Source organism: Plasmodium yoelii (genome assembly GCF_900002385.2).
Source record: "Plasmodium yoelii strain 17X genome assembly, chromosome: 6".
NCBI classification, from domain to species: domain Eukaryota; phylum Apicomplexa; class Aconoidasida; order Haemosporida; family Plasmodiidae; genus Plasmodium; species Plasmodium yoelii.
In genome coordinates, this window is record NC_036178.2 from 125,765 (window position 1) to 146,603 (window position 20,839).

The 20,839-nt window shown below is 20.1% G+C and overlaps 6 protein-coding genes across 6 annotated transcripts; all 6 read right to left on the minus strand.

Annotated features, from left to right (window-relative positions):
* Positions 1-1,343: 1,343 nt before the first annotated feature.
* Positions 1,344-2,414, minus strand: PY17X_0600900 (PIR protein; the record flags this gene model as incomplete). Its single annotated transcript, XM_022955301.1, has 3 exons — positions 1,344-1,403; positions 1,508-2,263; positions 2,400-2,414. 3 exons carry the CDS (start codon positions 2,412-2,414, stop codon positions 1,344-1,346), a joined length of 831 nt encoding a protein of 276 aa, XP_022813101.1.
* A 2,273-nt stretch (positions 2,415-4,687) lies between these two features.
* On the minus strand, positions 4,688-5,731 carry PY17X_0601000 (PIR protein; the record flags this gene model as incomplete). Its single annotated transcript, XM_022955302.1, has 3 exons — positions 4,688-4,774; positions 4,861-5,580; positions 5,717-5,731. 3 exons carry the CDS (start codon positions 5,729-5,731, stop codon positions 4,688-4,690), a joined length of 822 nt encoding a protein of 273 aa, XP_022813102.1.
* A 2,357-nt stretch (positions 5,732-8,088) lies between these two features.
* On the minus strand, positions 8,089-9,108 carry PY17X_0601100 (PIR protein; the record flags this gene model as incomplete). Its single annotated transcript, XM_034637453.1, has 3 exons — positions 8,089-8,151; positions 8,236-8,973; positions 9,094-9,108. 3 exons carry the CDS (start codon positions 9,106-9,108, stop codon positions 8,089-8,091), a joined length of 816 nt encoding a protein of 271 aa, XP_034493427.1.
* A 2,377-nt stretch (positions 9,109-11,485) lies between these two features.
* PY17X_0601200 (PIR protein) lies at positions 11,486-12,663 on the minus strand (the record flags this gene model as incomplete). The annotated part of the gene is made up of 3 exons (XM_022955305.1): positions 11,486-11,572; positions 11,676-12,512; positions 12,649-12,663. 3 exons carry the CDS (start codon positions 12,661-12,663, stop codon positions 11,486-11,488), a joined length of 939 nt encoding a protein of 312 aa, XP_022813104.1.
* A 2,829-nt stretch (positions 12,664-15,492) lies between these two features.
* Positions 15,493-16,663, minus strand: PY17X_0601300 (PIR protein; the record flags this gene model as incomplete). The annotated part of the gene is made up of 3 exons (XM_022955306.1): positions 15,493-15,558; positions 15,645-16,511; positions 16,649-16,663. 3 exons carry the CDS (start codon positions 16,661-16,663, stop codon positions 15,493-15,495), a joined length of 948 nt encoding a protein of 315 aa, XP_022813105.1.
* Positions 16,664-18,907: 2,244 nt separating this feature from the next.
* Positions 18,908-19,927, minus strand: PY17X_0601400 (PIR protein; the record flags this gene model as incomplete). Its single annotated transcript, XM_022955307.2, has 3 exons — positions 18,908-18,973; positions 19,058-19,792; positions 19,913-19,927. The coding sequence occupies 3 exons, from the start codon at positions 19,925-19,927 to the stop codon at positions 18,908-18,910; spliced, it is 816 nt and encodes a 271-aa protein (XP_022813106.1).
* Between the last annotated feature and the right edge of the window lie 912 nt (positions 19,928-20,839).

The window sequence follows — 20,839 nt, forward strand, 5'->3', positions numbered from 1 at the left end:
GCATATAATTTTAATTTTATTACAAGTTTAATAATATATATCAACTTATTCGAATCAAATAAATTTAATGATTTTTTCGTATTTAATACTTTATCAATTATTATTACTATTTTTATTACTGCTATATCACTGTATAGTACAACGGAATAATTAATGCCCTTAATATAAATACTTTAAATCGATTAGTAATTTGTTTGTTTCATTGTTTTAAAGTATAGTATTTAGAACATATTATTTAGCAATATCAATATATTTAAATTATAAATTTAGAGTTTTTATATATATAATAACCTAATAGAAATATTATTAATTCAAATTAAATTAATTATTACATATTTTTTCTGTATACTTTGCATTAATATATAATTGTATATATTTCCAAAATTAACATATTTCAGTTTTAGTCATTTATACAATATTATATATATTATAACAATAACGTTAATTTTATATACCAAGTTGTTTATAAGTATTATAGCAAACTATAACATTAAATTTTATTATATACTTATATTTTATTTTTTAACTATTTTAAAATATAATTATTTATACCTAAAAACTATGAAGTTTACAAATTAATAGTGATTAATATAATGTTATACCTTTATGATAAATTGAAGCGTATAAATAAACTTCTATTAATACAAATGTAAAATACAAGAGAATAGTAACTACAATTAAAACTTAAAAAATGGTGAAGCGTAATAATATTTTATAGACAATGTTATATTGTCGATTCTCGATCGACATTCCATGCATCTATATTTTATGATTATCTATTACTGTTCAGTTGGATAACATGATTTAAATTAAAATAAATATGATACAAATAATAAGTTTTATTAAATAAAATTTTCATCAAATAAGAAACATTGCGTTATGAATTATTCGATATAACCGCAGATTAACAAATTTTATATAATAGACAATTATGATGTTAAATAATACGAATTAATATATGCAATATAGACATTTTTTTTTAATCATATTAAATCGGCATGAACACTCAATTATATATATTATAACTTATAAAATATGTTATGTAACCCCTTCCACATTAATGGTTATATCCACTTTTTGGTTGCATATTTAGACTTTATATGTGATTAAACATACAGAATGATACATATATTAAATTAGTATTTAAGTTATAAAAAATTAAATGCAATGTAATACTTATCCCTAACCCAGATATGGGTTCCACAACATAAAAACTATATAAAAATTATGCAAAAATTACTTCGAAATATACAATTTCTTAAAATATATCAATCATTATTACTATTCCTGGAATAATAACTACTCTTCGAATAATATATTAATGATCAGTTTCTTCTTTATTTTTATATTTTTTCTCTTAATTTTTGTTTTTGAAATCGTTTCCGAAATCCAAATAACGAATACTAATATAAAAATTTTAAGAAAAGTTTGATTTTTTTGTTAATTTTTCCATATATTTAATGAAAATAATATTTAAATGTAATATTTTTAATTCCTTATTATTTACCTTATAAGCAATTCCCAAGAAAATTGGTATTGCAACTAATATCGATAAAATTGGAATTAATTTGCTTGCTATCGAACTTGATGTAGCTTCAGAAATTATTTTTGTTATATCTGGAGTGGGTGGGAAAATATCACATTTTTTTTTTAAATTGTCATAATCAGTTAATAAATTAATCAATACATAAAAATAGCGGATATTTTCACCAATGTTATGATCTATGATAATTTCTTTATATGTTTCAACAAATTGACGAGCTTTTTCGTAATGTTGCATGCAATTTGAGTTTTTTGTATCAAGATCATTATATATGCCACATAATGTATTAAATGCATCATATAATTTAGATATAATGCTCATATCCATAGTTAAAATATAATTATTTCTATCTATAAGATCCTTATAATTTTTATAAGTAGTAACATCGTTTATTTTCTTTTTATAGCTCTCGCCATTTTCTATATATTTTGTATAAAAAGAGTCTATACTGCCGTTTTCTTCAGTTTTGGTAAGGTTTAATATATATCTTAACCATATCAAAATGTATTGAACAATATAGATGTTTCCTTTTGCATCCTTTTGAAACGTAGACTCATCCTTAAAGAATGTCTTAAAAATATATAAACATCTAGCATTAACTTTATCGGTATCATTATCACAACTTACACCAGTACAGTAATCACTATCCTCTGTAAATTGATAGGTTATACCCTTGTCCGAATAGGAAATCGAGTTCCTTAAAGGAAGTAACGTTTGACACTAAGAAAGCAGTTAAAAACAATTAATAAAAACGCGAATTATTAAAAGTTTTATTAAAATAAAGTTTAATGATATTTATATATGGTCAATATCAAAAAATGTAAAGGAAATTATTATTATTAAAAAATGCATATACCACGTCCGTATCCATAGTGATGGGATTTTATTTTTGATTTGTAAATTGAATAGAATCATGCTATTTTATATACACTGCATCAAATATAAGACGCAAATACTTTAACCCTATATATAACTGTCTGTAGTTAAATACACTATATGTTTTTCAATAATTAAATTAATATAGAATAATATAATAATATTATCACTAACGGAAAGTTACATTATTTTTTATGATAATTAGCTAAATTACCTTAAATAGAGGGTTGCTTAATACATTTTATACAAAAAATGATATTCTTACTAACATCTGGTATATCTTTATTATAAAAATGAATATACATTTATAATGAATTTAAAGTATGTTTGAACATAGAAAAGAAATATATTTATATCTTATGTTTTAATGAATGTCCTTCAAAAATTTAAATACTGTATAAATCTAAAAAATAAAAATTATATTATTACTATAATCCTTAAAATATATTAAACTTTTATATATTTGCTTCTAATACTATATACAATGCTTTATTAAAATTATAATGTTTTCAAATTAAGTTATGTTACTTACATCTCTATGGAAATTATATAAATTTATATTGTTTTTAATGAATGTAGATAAATTCATAATTCATTTTAATGAGTCCGATAACTTTATTTTTATTCCTATATACTTCAATTTAGAAGTATATCTTATTGGGCAATTTTATAATATATTTTGCCATATTTTCCATTCTTTAAAACAATTTGCACTGAACCCGTACTTATAAGCTTAAATAAGTTTTTGAATGCATATTATTTTTAAAATAATGCTTAGTAAATATTAACATATAAATATATATTATTAATATTTTAAAGTATAATAGAAAACTATGTTTGATTAGAATGTTATATTGTCATTAAAGAGGAGAGAGATAAGATATATTGCTATTTTAATATATAAATTTAAATAAATATTTGCTAAATGTTTTACATAGTTCATTTTTATCTTATATATTTTATTTGTTTAGTTATCAATGTATATACATTCAAATAATTTACTAAAAATTCTATATTTTACTAATTCTACAAAAACAATAATAATATAATATGAAATAATAAAAAGATATTTAACGTTAATTAAGCATTTTACCTTTTCTTTATTTATCCAGTTTTTTAGAATATAAAACTACAAATCACAAATTGTACCTTTAACAAATATATAAAAATTATACCTTTATAATGTATTATTATGTGTCTTTTAGATAAAATTAATATTTAATTATATTAAGGTTTCACAATAAAACAATATTTTAATATTAACTATTGGTAATTTCTAAATTATATGTATAGGCATATAATAATGCATCATATCTATAATATTAAACTTTAATAATATTTTTATATTTTATTTTTTAACTATTTTTAAATATAATATATTTATACCTCAAAATATAAAATTTAAAAATTAATACTGATTAATCTACTATTATGTCTTTATGATAAATAAATTAAAGCGTATGAAGCAACTTCTATTAATACAATTACAACTTCAAAAAATGTTAGAAGCATAACAATAATTTATAGATTATGTTATATTGTCGAATCTCGATCGATATTTTATGAATCTATATTTTATGATTATCTATTGTATATTGGTAATATGTTTAATTAACAATAAAATATACCCATTAATCTGAAGGTATATTATAATGTAGGAAATTGTTCCAAATGAATTTTATTATAATTTATACTATGATATATAATATTATTATACTGTTCGGTTATCAAAATACGATTTTAATCAAAATAAATATGTTACAAGTTATAAGTTTTACTAAATAAAATTTTCATAAAATAAAGAAACATATTATGATATGCATAATTCATTATAATTATGATTAACAAACTTTATATAATAAATAATTACGATATAGCATAATATGAATTAATATATGTAATATAGTTATTTTACTTTAATTATATTAAATATATATTAACACTCAATTATATATATTATAACTTATAAATATGTTATGTAACCCCTTTCATATTAATGGAAATGTTCCTTTGGTAGTACATATTTTTAACTTCATCTCGAAATTAAACATACGAGATGATACATATATTAAATTAGTGTTTAAGATATAAAAAATTAAATGCAATATAATACCCAGCCCTAACCCTAATATGGGTTCCACAACATAAAAACTATATAAAAATTATGCAAAAATTGTGACCAAAAATTACTTCGAAATAGACAGTTTCTTAACATATATCAATAATTATTACTATTCCTGAAATAGTTACTACTCTTCGAATTATATATTAATGAATCATTTTCTTCATTATATTTTTTATTTTTTCTCTTAATTTTTGTTTTTGAAATCGTTTCCGAAATCCAAATAATGAATACTAATATAAAATGTTAAGAAACGTATATTTTTTTGTTAATGTTTGCATATATATAATAATTTTTTTTTTAATTCCTTATTATTTACCTTATAAGAAATTCCAAAAAAAATTGGTATTGCAACAAATATAAATGCAATTGAAATTAGTGAATAAGTTAGAAAAGATGAAAAAAGATTACATTTATTTTTTAAATTATCATAATCATTTGATAATATAGAAAATATTTGACTATATGAGTCGTCTTTATTAATATCCGAATCTTTCTTAAGTTGATCATATTTTTTAACAAATTCATTATCACCTTCCAAATATTTCTCGCATTTTGGATTGTCTTCATCAAATTCAGTGTACATTTCACATAATGATTTAAATGCATCATAAAATTTAGATATATATTTAAAATTAATATTCAGCAGATCCTTATTTTTATTTATAAGCTCAATATAAGTTTTATATTCCTCAACATTCTCTATAGGTTTTTGATACTCCTTGACATTTTGCATATGACCAGTATAGAAATCCATCAATTTAGTGATTCCGTTATCTGGTTTTTGATTTAACTTATAACTTAACCAGACCAAAATGTATGCAACAACATTGATATTACTTTTTGCATACTTATTGAACGAAAAAGAATTTCCAAAAATTGCATTAAACAACAATAAACACCAACCGTTAATTATATCAATATCAGTATATGTCTCTTTATTAAAATGCTGTTTGTATTGATTATTATAATTAAATTGATAATTCCCATTATCCAATTCATCGGGAAACCATTCTCTTACAGCAGAGAACATATTACACTAAGGAAACGTTTAAAAAATTATAATAAAATTATACTTTAATGAAACTCTTATAAAATAATTTTTTATAATATTTATATATAATACAATATCATAAAATGTAAATGAAATTATTATTATTAAAAAACGTATATACCATTTCCTTATTCATTATAATGGGATTTTATTTTTGATTTATAAATTGAGAAAAATCATCTGTGTTATATACACTACATCAAATATCTGACGCTAATACTTTAACCCTATATATAACAACTGTCTGTAGTTAAATATATTATAAGTTTTTCAATAATTAAATTAATATAAAATAATATTATTACTAAAGAAACGGTCTATTCCCTTTTTCGATAACTAATAAGCTGCCTTAAATTGGAGATATTTAATACATTTTGGTCAGATGTATAATATAATTTATGATTATTAGTAACATCCATTATAATTTTATTATAAAAATTTAAGTAGTTTAGTAATGAATTTAAAATACTCCCTCTTATATTTGTGTCTCAATATAGAAAAATACAATTTTTTTTCATTCTATAGTAAATATATTTATACCCTGAACCCGTAAATATATAAAAATTAATAAATCTATTATTACTATAATCCTTAAAAGTATATAAATATATATTTATATACTTGTTTCTTATAATATAGTTTTTTCTAAAATTAGAACATTTACAAAGTTACATTGTTCCATTTTCTATGCAAATTATATAAATTTATATTGTTTTTAATGATTCCGATAACTATATTTTGATTTCTACATACTCAATTTATAAATATACCATATTGAGTAATTTTACAATATATTTTACGCATAATTTTCACGGTTTAAAACAATTAGCACTGAACCTGTATTTATTAAGCTATTTTTAAGTTTAAATAAGCCTTTGAATGTAAATAATTTTTAAACAATACTTAGTAAATATTAAATATTAGCATATAAATACGTATTGATGGAAATTTTAAAGTATAATAGAAAACTATGTTTAATTAAGTTATTATATTTCACTTTAAGAGGAGAGAGATAAGATATCTTTGCTCTTTTAATATTTAAATTAAGTTGAATATTCGATAAATGTTCAGCATTGTTCATTTTTATCTTATATATTATATTGTTATAGCTATCAATGCATATACATTCAAATAATTTATTAAAATTCTATATTTTATTAATTCTATGATAACGTAATGTTGTTTTAGATTAAAAAATTATTATTCAATAAAAACTAATAATATAATATGCGTTAATATGGAATAATAAAATGGAATTTAACATGAATTAAGTATTTCGCCTTTTCTCTATTTATCCAGCTTTTTAAAATATAAAACCATATATCCCAATTTAGATCATTAACAAATATATAAAAATTATATCATTATAATGTATTATGATGTGTCTTTTCGATAATATTAATGTTTAATTATATGAAGGTTCCACAATAAAACAATATTTCAATATTAATTATTGATATTTTGTTAGATTATATGTATGGCATATAATAATAATGCATTCTATCTACCATATTATTAATAATTGTTAGAAAAATTATTATAAAAAAATATGATATTAAACTTAATATATTTATATTTTTTCAAATAACTATTTATAATATATTTTCAATTTATTAATACCTCAAAATATTAAGTTTAAAAATTAATAGTGATTAATCTATTATTATACCTTATGGCAATAAATTAAGGAGCATAAAGCAATTCTTATTAATACTAATTAATTTTAATACAAATGAAAGGAAATACAAAAAGATAATAGTAACTACAATTACAACTTCAAAAATTGTAGAAGCATAACAATAATTTATAGATTATGTTATATTGTCGATTATCGATCGATATTCATGAATCTATATTTTATGATTATCTATTATACACTAGTAGTGTGCTTAATTAACATTAAAAATATAATCATTAATATGAATCGAGTTATAATTATACTCTGATAATAAAATTATTATACTGTTCAGTTGAATAACATGATTTAAATTAAAATAAATATGATACAAATAATACATTTTACTAAATAAAATTTTCATTAAATAAAGAAACATATTATGTTATACATAATTCAATATAATCACAGATTAACATGTTTTATATAATTGACAATTATGATATATCAAATATCTATATTAATATATGCAATATAGATATTTTATTTTAATCATATTAAATCGGCATGAACACTCAATTATATGTATTATACTTTATGGAAAATATGCTACATGACCCCTTTTTGATTGCATATTTGAGATTTGAACTTCATCTTGTGATTAAACATACGGTATGGTACATATATTTAATTAGTGTTCGAATTATAAAAAATTAAATTATGACATAATACTTAACCCTAACCCACAACATAAAAACTATATAAAAATTATGACAAAAAATTACTTATTTCTAATAGACAATTTCTTAAAATATATCAACCATTATTACTATTCCTGAAATAATCACTACTCTTCGAATAATACATTAATGATCAGTTTATTTTTTTAGCATTTCTCTTAAATGTTTTTGAGATCGTTTCCGAAATCCAAATAACGAATACTAATATAAAATGTTAAGAAGCGTACGGTTGTTCGTTAATGTTTACATATATATAATATTTTTTTTTAATTCCTTATTATTTACCTTATAAGAAACTCCCAATAAAATTGATGATGCAACAAATATAATTGCAATTGTAATTAGTGTATTTTTTGTTACTGAACTTCGTGGACAAGCTACAAGTGGTGAGGAATTATTACATCCAAAAGTTTTACAATTTTCTTTAAATTTTTCATAATCTTTTGATAAACTAAACCATAGTTCAGAATAAGATTCTCCTTTAGTAATATCTAAACCATTTTTAAGTTTTTCATATTTTTCAAAAAATTCTCCAGCATTTTCTAAACATGTCTTGCATTGGGTTTTTTCTGGATCAAGTTCACTATACACGTTACACAATGATTTAAATGGATCATAAAAATTAGATATATCTTTAATAGTCATATCCATCGATTTTATTTTATTTTCTATAACATCCATATAAATCTTATTACTACTATCAGTAGTTATATGCTCATTATATTTACTATTTTTTTTTATAATTTTAGTATAAAAATCGTTTAATATGGTCGTTCCACTTTCTGTTTTTTGATTTAGTTTATAACTTAACCATAAAATAGCGTATTCAACAAGTTTATCGCTATTTATATTTTCCTCACCAAACATATTTAGTAACAATATAAAACCAGAGATAATCTTTTCTTCATCACTACTACAGTTATCATCAGGGCAATACATACTTAATAAAGCCCCAGACATCTCTGTTCCTGGGTTTTTCCGATCATCATCAACAGATTTATCAATATCATTAATTGATTTACACTACGAATATATTTTGCAAATTAAACAAAAGAATGTATTAATATAAATATTACTAAAATGAAAACTAATATAATTTGTAAGAATACAACATACGAATAATATAAGAAAAAATATATATACCACTTTATAAGACATTATAATGAAATTCTGTTATAATTTGGAGATTATGCGGGGTGATGTTATTTATATATATTGTATAAAATATATGGTATATTTACTCAAGATCTTTACATAGCAGTTATCTTTCGTTAGACATATTATTCTTAATTTTAATTTCATGTAAAATAATAATACATTAGTATTACTAAAATCATATTATACTTATTTTATGACATTTAGCTAAATTATCTTAAATAGAGGGTTGCTTATACACTTTTGCCATATGTATATATGATGCATTTTATACAAAAAATACTATTCTTACTAACATTTGGTATAACTTTATTATAAAAATTAATATACTTTTATAATTAATTTAAAAAATATATACATATGCTTTAATATAGAACACAAACAACATCATAAAACTCAAATACTACACAAATATAAAAAATTAAGAAAGTTATTATTATTAGAATCCTTAAAGTATATATTTGTTTCTTATAATATATATTATAGTTTTTTCTAAAATAATACCATTTTCAAATTTAGTTACATGCTCCACTTTCTATGCAAAATATATAAATTTATATTATTTTTATTTAATATAGATAAATTAAAAAATAATTCCAATGCGTTAAATAACTTGATTTTTATTCCTATATATTCCAATTTAGAAGTATTTTCTATTGGGAATTTTATAATATTTTTTACGCATAATTTCCACTCTCTAAAACAACAATTAGCACTAAACCCGTACTTATTGTTATATTTATAAGATTAAATAAATCTTTGAATGTAGATTGATTTTAAAATAATACATAGTAAATATTAAATATTAAATATTAAAACACAAATAAGTATTGATGCATATTTTAAAGTATAATAGAAAGCTATATTTAATTAAGTTGTTAAATTGCTCTTTAAGAGGAGAGAGATAAGATATATTTGCTCTTTTAATATATAAATTTAGATAAATATTTCCTAAATACTATGCATTGTTCATTCTTATCTTATATATTTATTGATATAGTTATCAATGTATGTACATTCAAATAATTTATTAAAAATTCTATATTTTATTAATTATATGGTAACGTAATGTTTTAGATTAAAAAATGATTATTCAATAAAAACTAATAATATAATAAGAGTTAATATGGAATAATAAAATGACAGTTAACATGAATTAAGTCGTTATAATTTTCTCCATGGATCCAAATTTTTATAATATAAAACCACATATCCCGAAGTGGATCTTTAATAAATATATAAAAATGATATCATTATAATGCATTATTATTTGTCTTTTCGATAATATTAATGTTTATTATATGAAGGTTTCACAATAAAATAATATTTCAATATTAATTATTGATAGAGTATTTTATTAAATTATATGTATAAGCATACAATAATAACGTATTATATTTATCATATTATTTATAATTATTATAACAAAATATAATTCGAAATTTTATTAATATACTTATATTTTATTTTTAAAATATTTTAAAATATTATTTATTTATATCTCAAAATATAAAGTTTAAAAATTAATAGTAATTAATATATTATTATACCTTATGGCAATAAATTAAGGAGCATAAACACAACTTTTATTATTATTAATTTTAATCAAATGTAAAATACAAAAAGATAATAGTAACTACAATTAAAACTTAAAAAAATATTATATATAGTTCAATTTTTTATGTATTACTAAAAATGTTAGATGCATAAAATGCCTTTATAGATAACGTTGTATTTTCGATTCTCGATCGGTATTTCATGCATCTATATTTTATGAACATCTATTATTACAGTTCAGTTGTATAGTACGATTTAAATAAAAATAAATATGATACAAGTTATAAGTTTTACTAAATAAAATTTTCATAAAATAAAGAAACATATTATTATATGCATAATTGAATATAGCTATGGGTTATCAAGGCTTATATAATAGGCAATTATGATATTGAATAATACGACTTCATATATAATCAACATCTATATTAATATATACAATTTAGACATTTTATTTTAATCATATTAAATCGGCATGAACACTCAATTATATGTATTATAACTTATAAAATATATTATGTAGCCCCGTCATATTAACTTATGCCCATTTTTGGTTGCATATTTAAACCTTTAAACTTCTTCTTGAAATTAAACATACGGAATGACACATGTATTAAATTAGTGTTTAAATTATAAAAAATTAAATAAATATATAACACTTAACCCTAACCCGAATATGGGTCCCATAAGCACAACCCTAACCCACAACATAAAAACTATATAAAATTATGCAAAAATTATTTATTTCTAAATAGACAGCTTCTTATCGCATATCAATAATTATTACTATTCCTGGAATAATCATTACTTTTCGAATCATATATTAATGAGCCATTCTCTTCTTTATATTTTTTATTTTTTCTCTTAATTTTTGTTTTTGAAATCGTTTCCGAAATCCAAATAACGAATACTAATATAAAATGTTAAGAAACATACGTTTTTTTTGTTAACGTTTACATATATATAATGAAAATATTATTTAAATATTATATTTATTAGTTCCTTATTATTACCTTATAAGAAATTCCTAACAAAAATGCTATTGCACCAAATATCGACAAAACTATAAACAATTTGTTTGTTACCGATGAACTTGATGTATCTTCAGAAGTTTGTGGAGAAGTTAGTTTAGACTGTTCATGAAAATTTACATTAATTTCTGCTTTTTCAATTGATTGAAGGGGTGGAATATCCTTACAACTAACATCACTACATTTCTTTTTAAAATTATCATAATCCTTTGATAGTGTAGACAATAATTTATAATATGGACCACCTTCAATAATATTATATTCGTCCTTAAGTTTTTTATATTTTTCAGCAAATTCTTTAGCTCTTCTCGAATTTTTATTGCAATTTCGACTTTCTTCATCAAATTCAAGATACATCATACATAATGTATAAAATGCATCATATAATTTAGGTACAATGCTCATATCCATATTTATCAAATCAATTTTATTATCTATAAGATCCTTATAACTATTATACCCCGTAACACCAGTTATAGAATTTTTATACTTATCACCACCCTGTATATATATTTCATAAAAATATTGTAGATTGGTCTTTCCTAACTGTTCCTTTAGGTTTAACATATAACTTAACCATATGATAATGTATTCAACAATGTTGGTGTTACTTTTGGCAACAGAATTAAACAAATGAGAATTCTTAAAGAATGCATCAAACAAATATAAACATCCAGCATTAATTTTGTCGAGATCATTATCACAACTATTACCAGAACAATAACTATTTAAATCCCTTTCATTAATAACAATTTGATAGTTTTTATTCGTGTCCAATTTTTTGGAAATCGAGTTACTTATAGAAATGAGTATTCTACACTAAGAAAGTATTTAAAAACAATTAATAAAAACGCGAATTATTACAAATTTTATTAAAATAAAGTTTAATGATATATATAATACAATGTCATAAAATGTAAAGGAAATTATTATTATTATTAAAAAATGCATATACCACTTGCTTATCCATTGTGATTATATTTCATTTTATATTTGTAAATTGAGTAGAATCATGCTATTTTATATACGATGCACCAAATATGTGACGCAAATAATTTAACCCTATAAATAACAACTGTCTGTAGTTAAATATATTATAAGTTTTTAAATAATTAAATTAATATAAAATAATAATACAGTAGTATTACTAAAATCATATTATACTTATTTTATGACAATTATCTAAATTACCTTAAATAGCGGGTTAGTTAATACAGTTTTGATTAAATATAAATATGATGCATTTTATACAAAAAATGCTGTTCTTACTAACACCTGGTATAACTTTATTATAAAAATTAATATATTATTATAATGAATTTAAAGTATGTTTGAACATAGAAAAGGAATCTATTTATATTTTATGTTTTAATGATTTCAATTCTAAAAATTAAATACTGTATAAATCTAAAAAGTAAAAAATTATATTATTACTATAATCCTTAAAAGTATATAAATAAACATTTTTTAAAATATATTAAATTTTTATATGCTTGTTTCTTACAATATATAATACTATTTTTTCTAAATTATATTATTTTCGAATTAAGTTGCATTGTTCCCTTTTTAATTGCATATACATAATTCTAATATTATTTTATTTAATATAGATAACTTTACAATCTATGTTAACGAGTCCAATAACTTTATTTTTATTCTTATATAATTAAATTATAAATATACCTTATTAGATAATTATATAATATATTTTGCACATCTTTTCCACGGTTTAAAACGAGAATTAGCACTGACACGTATTTATTATGTTATTTATAAGCTTATATAAGTATTTTAATGCATATTGTTTTTAAAATAATACTTAGTAAATATTAAATATATAACACATAAATACGTACTGATGAACATTTTTAAGTATAATATAAAATTATGTGTATTAGGTTGGTATATTGCACTTTGAGAGGAGAGATAAGGGAAGTATGATTTTTTAAGACAAGGATGTAGTCATATAAGATTTATTTATATTTTATATTTTCTACCTTTAAAACTTTCAATTAATATATACATTAAAATTCTTAATTAAAAATGACTTAGAATTGTTTTCTAAATATATAGTTTTCTTTTATATTTTATAATAAACTATATTTAGTTTTATGATGAAAAACAATATTTTTAAGAAGACTAGAATTATTAATATTATTTTGCTTGGGAGTGTTAATTCTAATATTGTCGAATTAAAGCATATTTAAATGAATGTTATAATAATTAATTTGATGTTTTATGCATACAATTTTAACTTTATCACTCGTTTAATAACATATATAATTAATTTATAGCCATATAACTGTATCAAATAAACATAATGTATTTTTCGTATTTAATACTTTATCTATTGTTATTACTATTATTATTGTTACTTCTAGATCACTGTATAGTACAACGGAATAATTAATGCCTTTAATATAAATACTTTAAATCAATGTATGATATGTCCGTGATTCATTGTTTAAAGTATAACATTTTATAACATATATACTACCTCGTAAAATGATATATTTATAATAAATATTTATTAATTTATATATGATAACCTAATAAAAATAATATTAGTTCAAATTAAATTAATTATTATTTGTCTTTTCGATAAAATTAATATTAGTATTTAATTATATGAAGTTTCATAATAAAACAATATTTCATTATTAGTTATTAGTAGAGCATTTTATTAAATTATATGCATAGATATATAATAATAACGAATTATATCTATGATATTATTTATAATTATTATAACAAAATATTATATTAAATATTATTAATATATTTATATTTTTTCTTTTAACTATTTTAAATATAATATATTTCTAATTTATATATACTTCAAAACTATAAAGTTTAAAAATGGATATTGATTAATCTAATAGTATACCTTTATAGTAAATAAATTAGTGTATATATAAGTATCTCTATTATTTGAATTTAAAACCTTAATAGAAATATAAAGAAAATGATATTATATATAATCGAAAGTTAAAAGGATAATATACATATATCTATAATATAATTTTTTATTAATATGCATATTTTATTGATTATTAAAAATGTTAGATACATATTAATATTTTATAGACAATGTTATATTGTCGAATCTCGATCGGTATACCATACATCTATATTTTATGATTATCTATTATACATTGGTAATATGTTTAATTAATGTTAAAAACACATATATTAATCCGAATATATATTGTAATGTAGGCAATTGTTCCAAATGAATCATCATATAATGCTATTATTACAGTTCAGTTGGCGTAATATAATTGAAATTAAAACAAATATGATACAAATAGTAAGTTTATTAAATAAAATGTTTCATCAAATAAATAATTATGTTTCGTATTATGATATGCATAATTCAATATAGCTATGGGTTAACAAGTCTTATATAATAAATAATTATGATATATCATAATATGAATTAATATATACAATATAGACATTTTTTTTAACCATATAAAATCGATATGAACCCTAAATTATATATAATATAATTTACAAAAAAATGTTATGTAACCCTTTTTTGGTTGCATATTTAAAATTCATCTCGTGATTAAACATATGGGATGGTATATATATTTAATTAGTGTTCAAATTGTAAAAAATTAATACAATATAATACTTAACCCTAACCCGAACATGGGTTCCACAAACACAACTATGACCCACAACATAAAAACAATATAAAAACTATGATCAAAAATTACTTCGAAATAGACACTTTCTTAAAATAAATCAACCGTCATATTCAGAATAATTTATTAATGATCAGTTTTCTTCTTTATTTTTTTAGCTTTTCTCTTAATTTTTGTTTTTGAAATCGTTTCCGAAATCCAAATAATGAATACTAATATAAAATTTTAAAAAACGCATATTTTGTTTAATCTTTGCATATATATAATGAAAATTATTTTTTAATTCCTTATTATTTACCTTATAAGAAATTCCCAAAAAAATTGCTATTGCACCAAATATCAATAAAACTGGAATTAATTTGCTTACTATCGATGAACTTGATGATGTAATATCAGGATTATCTACATATTGTTCAAAACTATCTACACCTTGTCCTAAACTATCTACATATTGTCCAGAACTATCTAAAAGAGTTTGTCCAGGTTTTTCTTTTGTTTTTGCCGATAGATAGGATAAAATACTGTTACATTCCTTTTTAAAATCATCATAATCAGTTGATAAAGTAAACAATATTTCTTTATATGGACTTCTATCAGCAATACTAGTATTTTTCTTAAGCTCTTCATATTTATTAAAAAATTCATTATTATCATCCAAATAATTCTCGCAATTTTTTTTTTCATAATCAAGTTCATTATACAGGTTACATAATGATTTAAATGCTTCATAAAATTTAGTTACAATATTACGATCCATATACAAAAATTCCTTTCTTTTATCTATAAGACCCTTATAATTATCATGATCATGATAATTAAATTCACTTTTTTCCGTCTTATACTTACCACAAGTATTTATGTAATTATTATAAAAAGTATCTATAATGTTTTCTTCACTTTTCTTTAGGTTTAACATATAACTTAACCATATCAAAATGTAATCAACAATATAGGGGTTACTTTTTGAAGGAGAGGGTAACACACCAGAATCGCTATAGAATTGATCCAACAAATATAAGCATCCAGCACTTATTAAATCGAAATCATTTTCACATCGCTTATTATCACAATAATCATTTAAAAATTTATCATCTTTAATTTCATAGCTTTCTTTATCTTTCAATTCATCGGAAATCCATTCCCTTACACTCTTGAACTCTTTACACTAAAAAACATTTAAAAACAATTAATAAAAACGCGAATTATTAAAAATTTTATTAAAATAAAGTTTAATGATATTTATATGTAATACAATATAAAAAAATGTAAAGGAAACTATTATTTTTAAAAAAATGCATATACCATTTCCTTATTCATTATAATTGGATTTTATTTTTGATTTGTAAATTGAATAAAATCATGCTGTTTTTATATATACTATACCAAATATGTGACCCTAATACTTTAACCCTATATATAACAGTTGTCTGTAGTTAAATATATTATAATTTTTTCAATAATGAAATTAATATAGAATAATAAAATAATATTATTACTAAAATCATATTATACTTATTTTATGGCAATTAGCTAAATTACCTTAAATATAGGGTTTCTTAATACACCTTTGATTAAATATATGATGCATTTTATACAAAAAGACTATTATTAATAAAATATGGTATAACTTTATTATAAAAATGAATATTCTTCTATAAAGAATTTAAAGTATGTTTGAACATAGAAAAGGAATATATTTATATCTTATGTTTTGATGATTGTCCTTCAAAAAATTAAATGCTGTATAAATCTAAAAAATAAAAATTATATTATTACTATAATCCTTAAAATATATTAAACTTTTATATATTTGATTCTAATACTATATACAATGCTTTATTAAAATTATAATGTTTTCAAATTAAGTTATGTTATTTACATCTCTATGCAAATTATATAAATTTATATTGTTTTTAATGAATGTAGATAAATTCATAATCCATTTTAATGAATCCGATAACATTATTTTTATTCCTATATACTTCAATTTAGAAGTATATCTTATTAGGCAATTTTATAATATATTTTGCCATATTTTTCCACTGTTAAAACAATTTGCACTGAACCTATACTTATAAGCTTAAATAAGTCTTTGAATGCATGTTATTTTTAAAATAATGCTCAGTAAATATTAAACATATATACCTACTGATGATATTTTAAAGTATAATAGAAAACTATGTTTAATTAGGTTGTTATATTGCCTTTAAGAGGAGAGAGATAAGATATATTGCTATTTTAATATATTAATTTAAATAAATATTTGCTAAATGTTTTACATAGTTCATTTTTATTTTATACCTTTTATTGTATAGTTATTAATGCATATACATTCAAATAATTTATTAAAATTTCTATATTTTATTAATTCTACAAAAAATTATGATAATATAATATGGAATAATAAAATGATATTTAATATTAATTAAGTATTTAACCCTTTCTCCATTAATCCATATTTTTAGAATATAAAACTACAATTTCCAAATTGAATAATTAACAAATATGTAATGTATTATTATGTCTTTTCGATAATATTAATATTTAATTATATGAAGGTTTGACAATAAAACAATATTTTAATATTAACTATTTGTAATTTCTAGATTATATGTATAGGGATATAATAATGCATCATATCTATAATATTAAACTTTATTAATATACTTATATTTTATTTTTTAACTATTTTAAAATATAATATATTTATATCTCAAAATTTAAAAATTAATAGTGATTAATATAATGTTATACCTTTATAATAAATAAATTAAAGCGTATGAACCAACTTCTATTAATACAAAGAAGATAATAGTAGCTACAATTACAACTTCAAAAAATGTTAGACGCATAATAATATTTTATAGATAATGTTGTATTATCGAATCTCGATTGATATACATGAATCTATATTTTATGATTATCTATTATACATTAGTAGTGTGCTTAATTAACATTAAAAATATAATCATTAATATGAATCGAGTTATACTCTGATAATAAAATTATTATACTGTTCGGTTATAAAAATACGATTTAAATTAAAATAAATATGATGCAAGTTATAAGTTTTACTAAATAAAATGTTTCATTAAATAAAGAAACATATTATGATATGCATAATTCATTATAATTATGATTAACAAACTTTATATAATAAATAATTACGATATAGCATAATATGAATTAATATATCTAATATAGTTATTTTACTTTAATTATATTAAATATATATTAACACTCAATTATATATATTATAACTTATGAACAAATGTTATACAACCCCATTTATATTAGCTTATCCCCATTTGGAATTGAATATTTGGGCATCATCCCTTGATTAAACATACAGGATGATACATATATTAAATTAGTATTTAAGTTATAAAAAATTAAATCCAATGTAATACTTAGCCCTAACCCGAATATGGGTCCCACAACATAAAAACTATATAAAAATTATGCAAAAATTGTGATCAAAAATTACTCCCCAATAGACAGTTTCTTAAAGTACATCAATCTTAATACTCGGAATAATTTATTAATGATCCATTTTCTTCTTTATTTTTTTAGCTTTTCTCTTAAATGTTGTTTTTGAGATCGTTTCCGAAATCCAAATAACGAATACTAATATAAAATGTTAAGTATACGATTTATTTGTTAAAATTTGCATATATAATCAAAATAATTTTTAAATTCCTTATTATTTACCTTATAAGAAACTCCCAATAAAATTGATGCTGCAACAAATATAATTGCAATTGAAATTAGTGTATTTTTTGTTACTGAACTTCGTGAACAAGTTACAAGTGGTATGCCATCCTCACACCAAATACTATTATAATTATTTTCAAAATCTTTATAATCTTTTGATAAACTTAACCATAGTTGTAAATAAGAACTTCCTTTAGTAATATCAAAAACGTTTTTAACTTTTTCACATTTTTCAAAAAATTCTCCAGCATTTTCTAAACATTTATTGCATTTAGTATTTGTTTTTTCACCAATTTCACTATACATGTTGCATAATGATTTAAATGCATCATAAAAATTAGATATATCTTTAATATCCATATTCATCGATTTTATTTTATTTTCTATAACATCCGTATTAATATCCTGACCACTAGCAGTAGATATATTCCCCTTATAACAACTATTTGTTATTATATTTTCATTATAAAAATCGTATAATTTGGTGGTTCCATTTTGTGTTTTTTGATTTAGTTTATAACTTAACCATAAACTAGCGCATTCAACAATTTTATCACTTTCTAAATCTTCAAGCGTATTTAGTAACATTATAAAACCAGAGATAATCTTTTCTTCATCACTACTACAGTTACAATCAGATAAAAAACTATTTAATAATTCCATAAAATTATATTCACCCGGGTTTTTCGAATCATCATCAAAATACTTATCGATCGTATTAATTGATTCACACTACGAATATATTTTACGAATTAAACAAAAAAATGTATTAACATAAATGGTACTATAATTAAAATTAATATAATTTATAGTAATACAACATACGAATAATATAAGAAAAAGGATATATACCACTTTAGAATTCATTGTAATGAAATTCTGTTATAATTTGGAGATTATGCGGGGTGATGTTGTTTATATATAATACATAGAATATATATTATATTTACTTAAGCTCTTTACATAGCAATTATCTTTCGTTAGACATATTATTCTTAATTTTAACTTCATATAAAATAATAATACATTAGTATTACTAAAATCATATTATACTTATTTTATGATATTTAGCTAAATTATCTTAAATAGAAGGTTGCATAATACATTTTATACAAAAAATACTATTCTTACTAACATTTGGTATAACTTTATTATAAAAATTAATATTATTTTATAATGAATTTAAAAAATATATACATATGTTTTAATATCGAAGATAAATGACGTCATAAAACTCAAATACTACACAAATATAAAAAATAAAAAGTTCTATTATTACTATAATCCTTAAAATCATATAAATAGTAATTTTTTAAATATATTAAATTTGTATATACTTGTTTCTTATAATATATATTATAGTTTTTCCTAAAATAATAGCATTTTCAAATTAAGTTATTTTACTTACATCTATATGCAAATTATATAAATTTATATTATTTTTATTCCTGCATATTCCAATTGAGAAGTATTCTCTATTGGATAATTTTATAATATTTTTTACGCATAATTTCCATTCTCTAAAACAACAATTACCACTGAACCCGTATTTACTAAGCTATTTATAAGCTTAAATAAGTCTTTAAATGAATATTGTTTTAAAAATCATATTATTATATATTAAATATATAACATATAAATACCTACTGATGATATTTTAAAGTATAATACAAAACAATGTTTAATTAGGTTGTTATATTGCCCTTTAAGAGGAGAGAGATAAGATATATTATCTATTTCAATATATAAATTTAGATAAATATTTCCTAAATACTATGC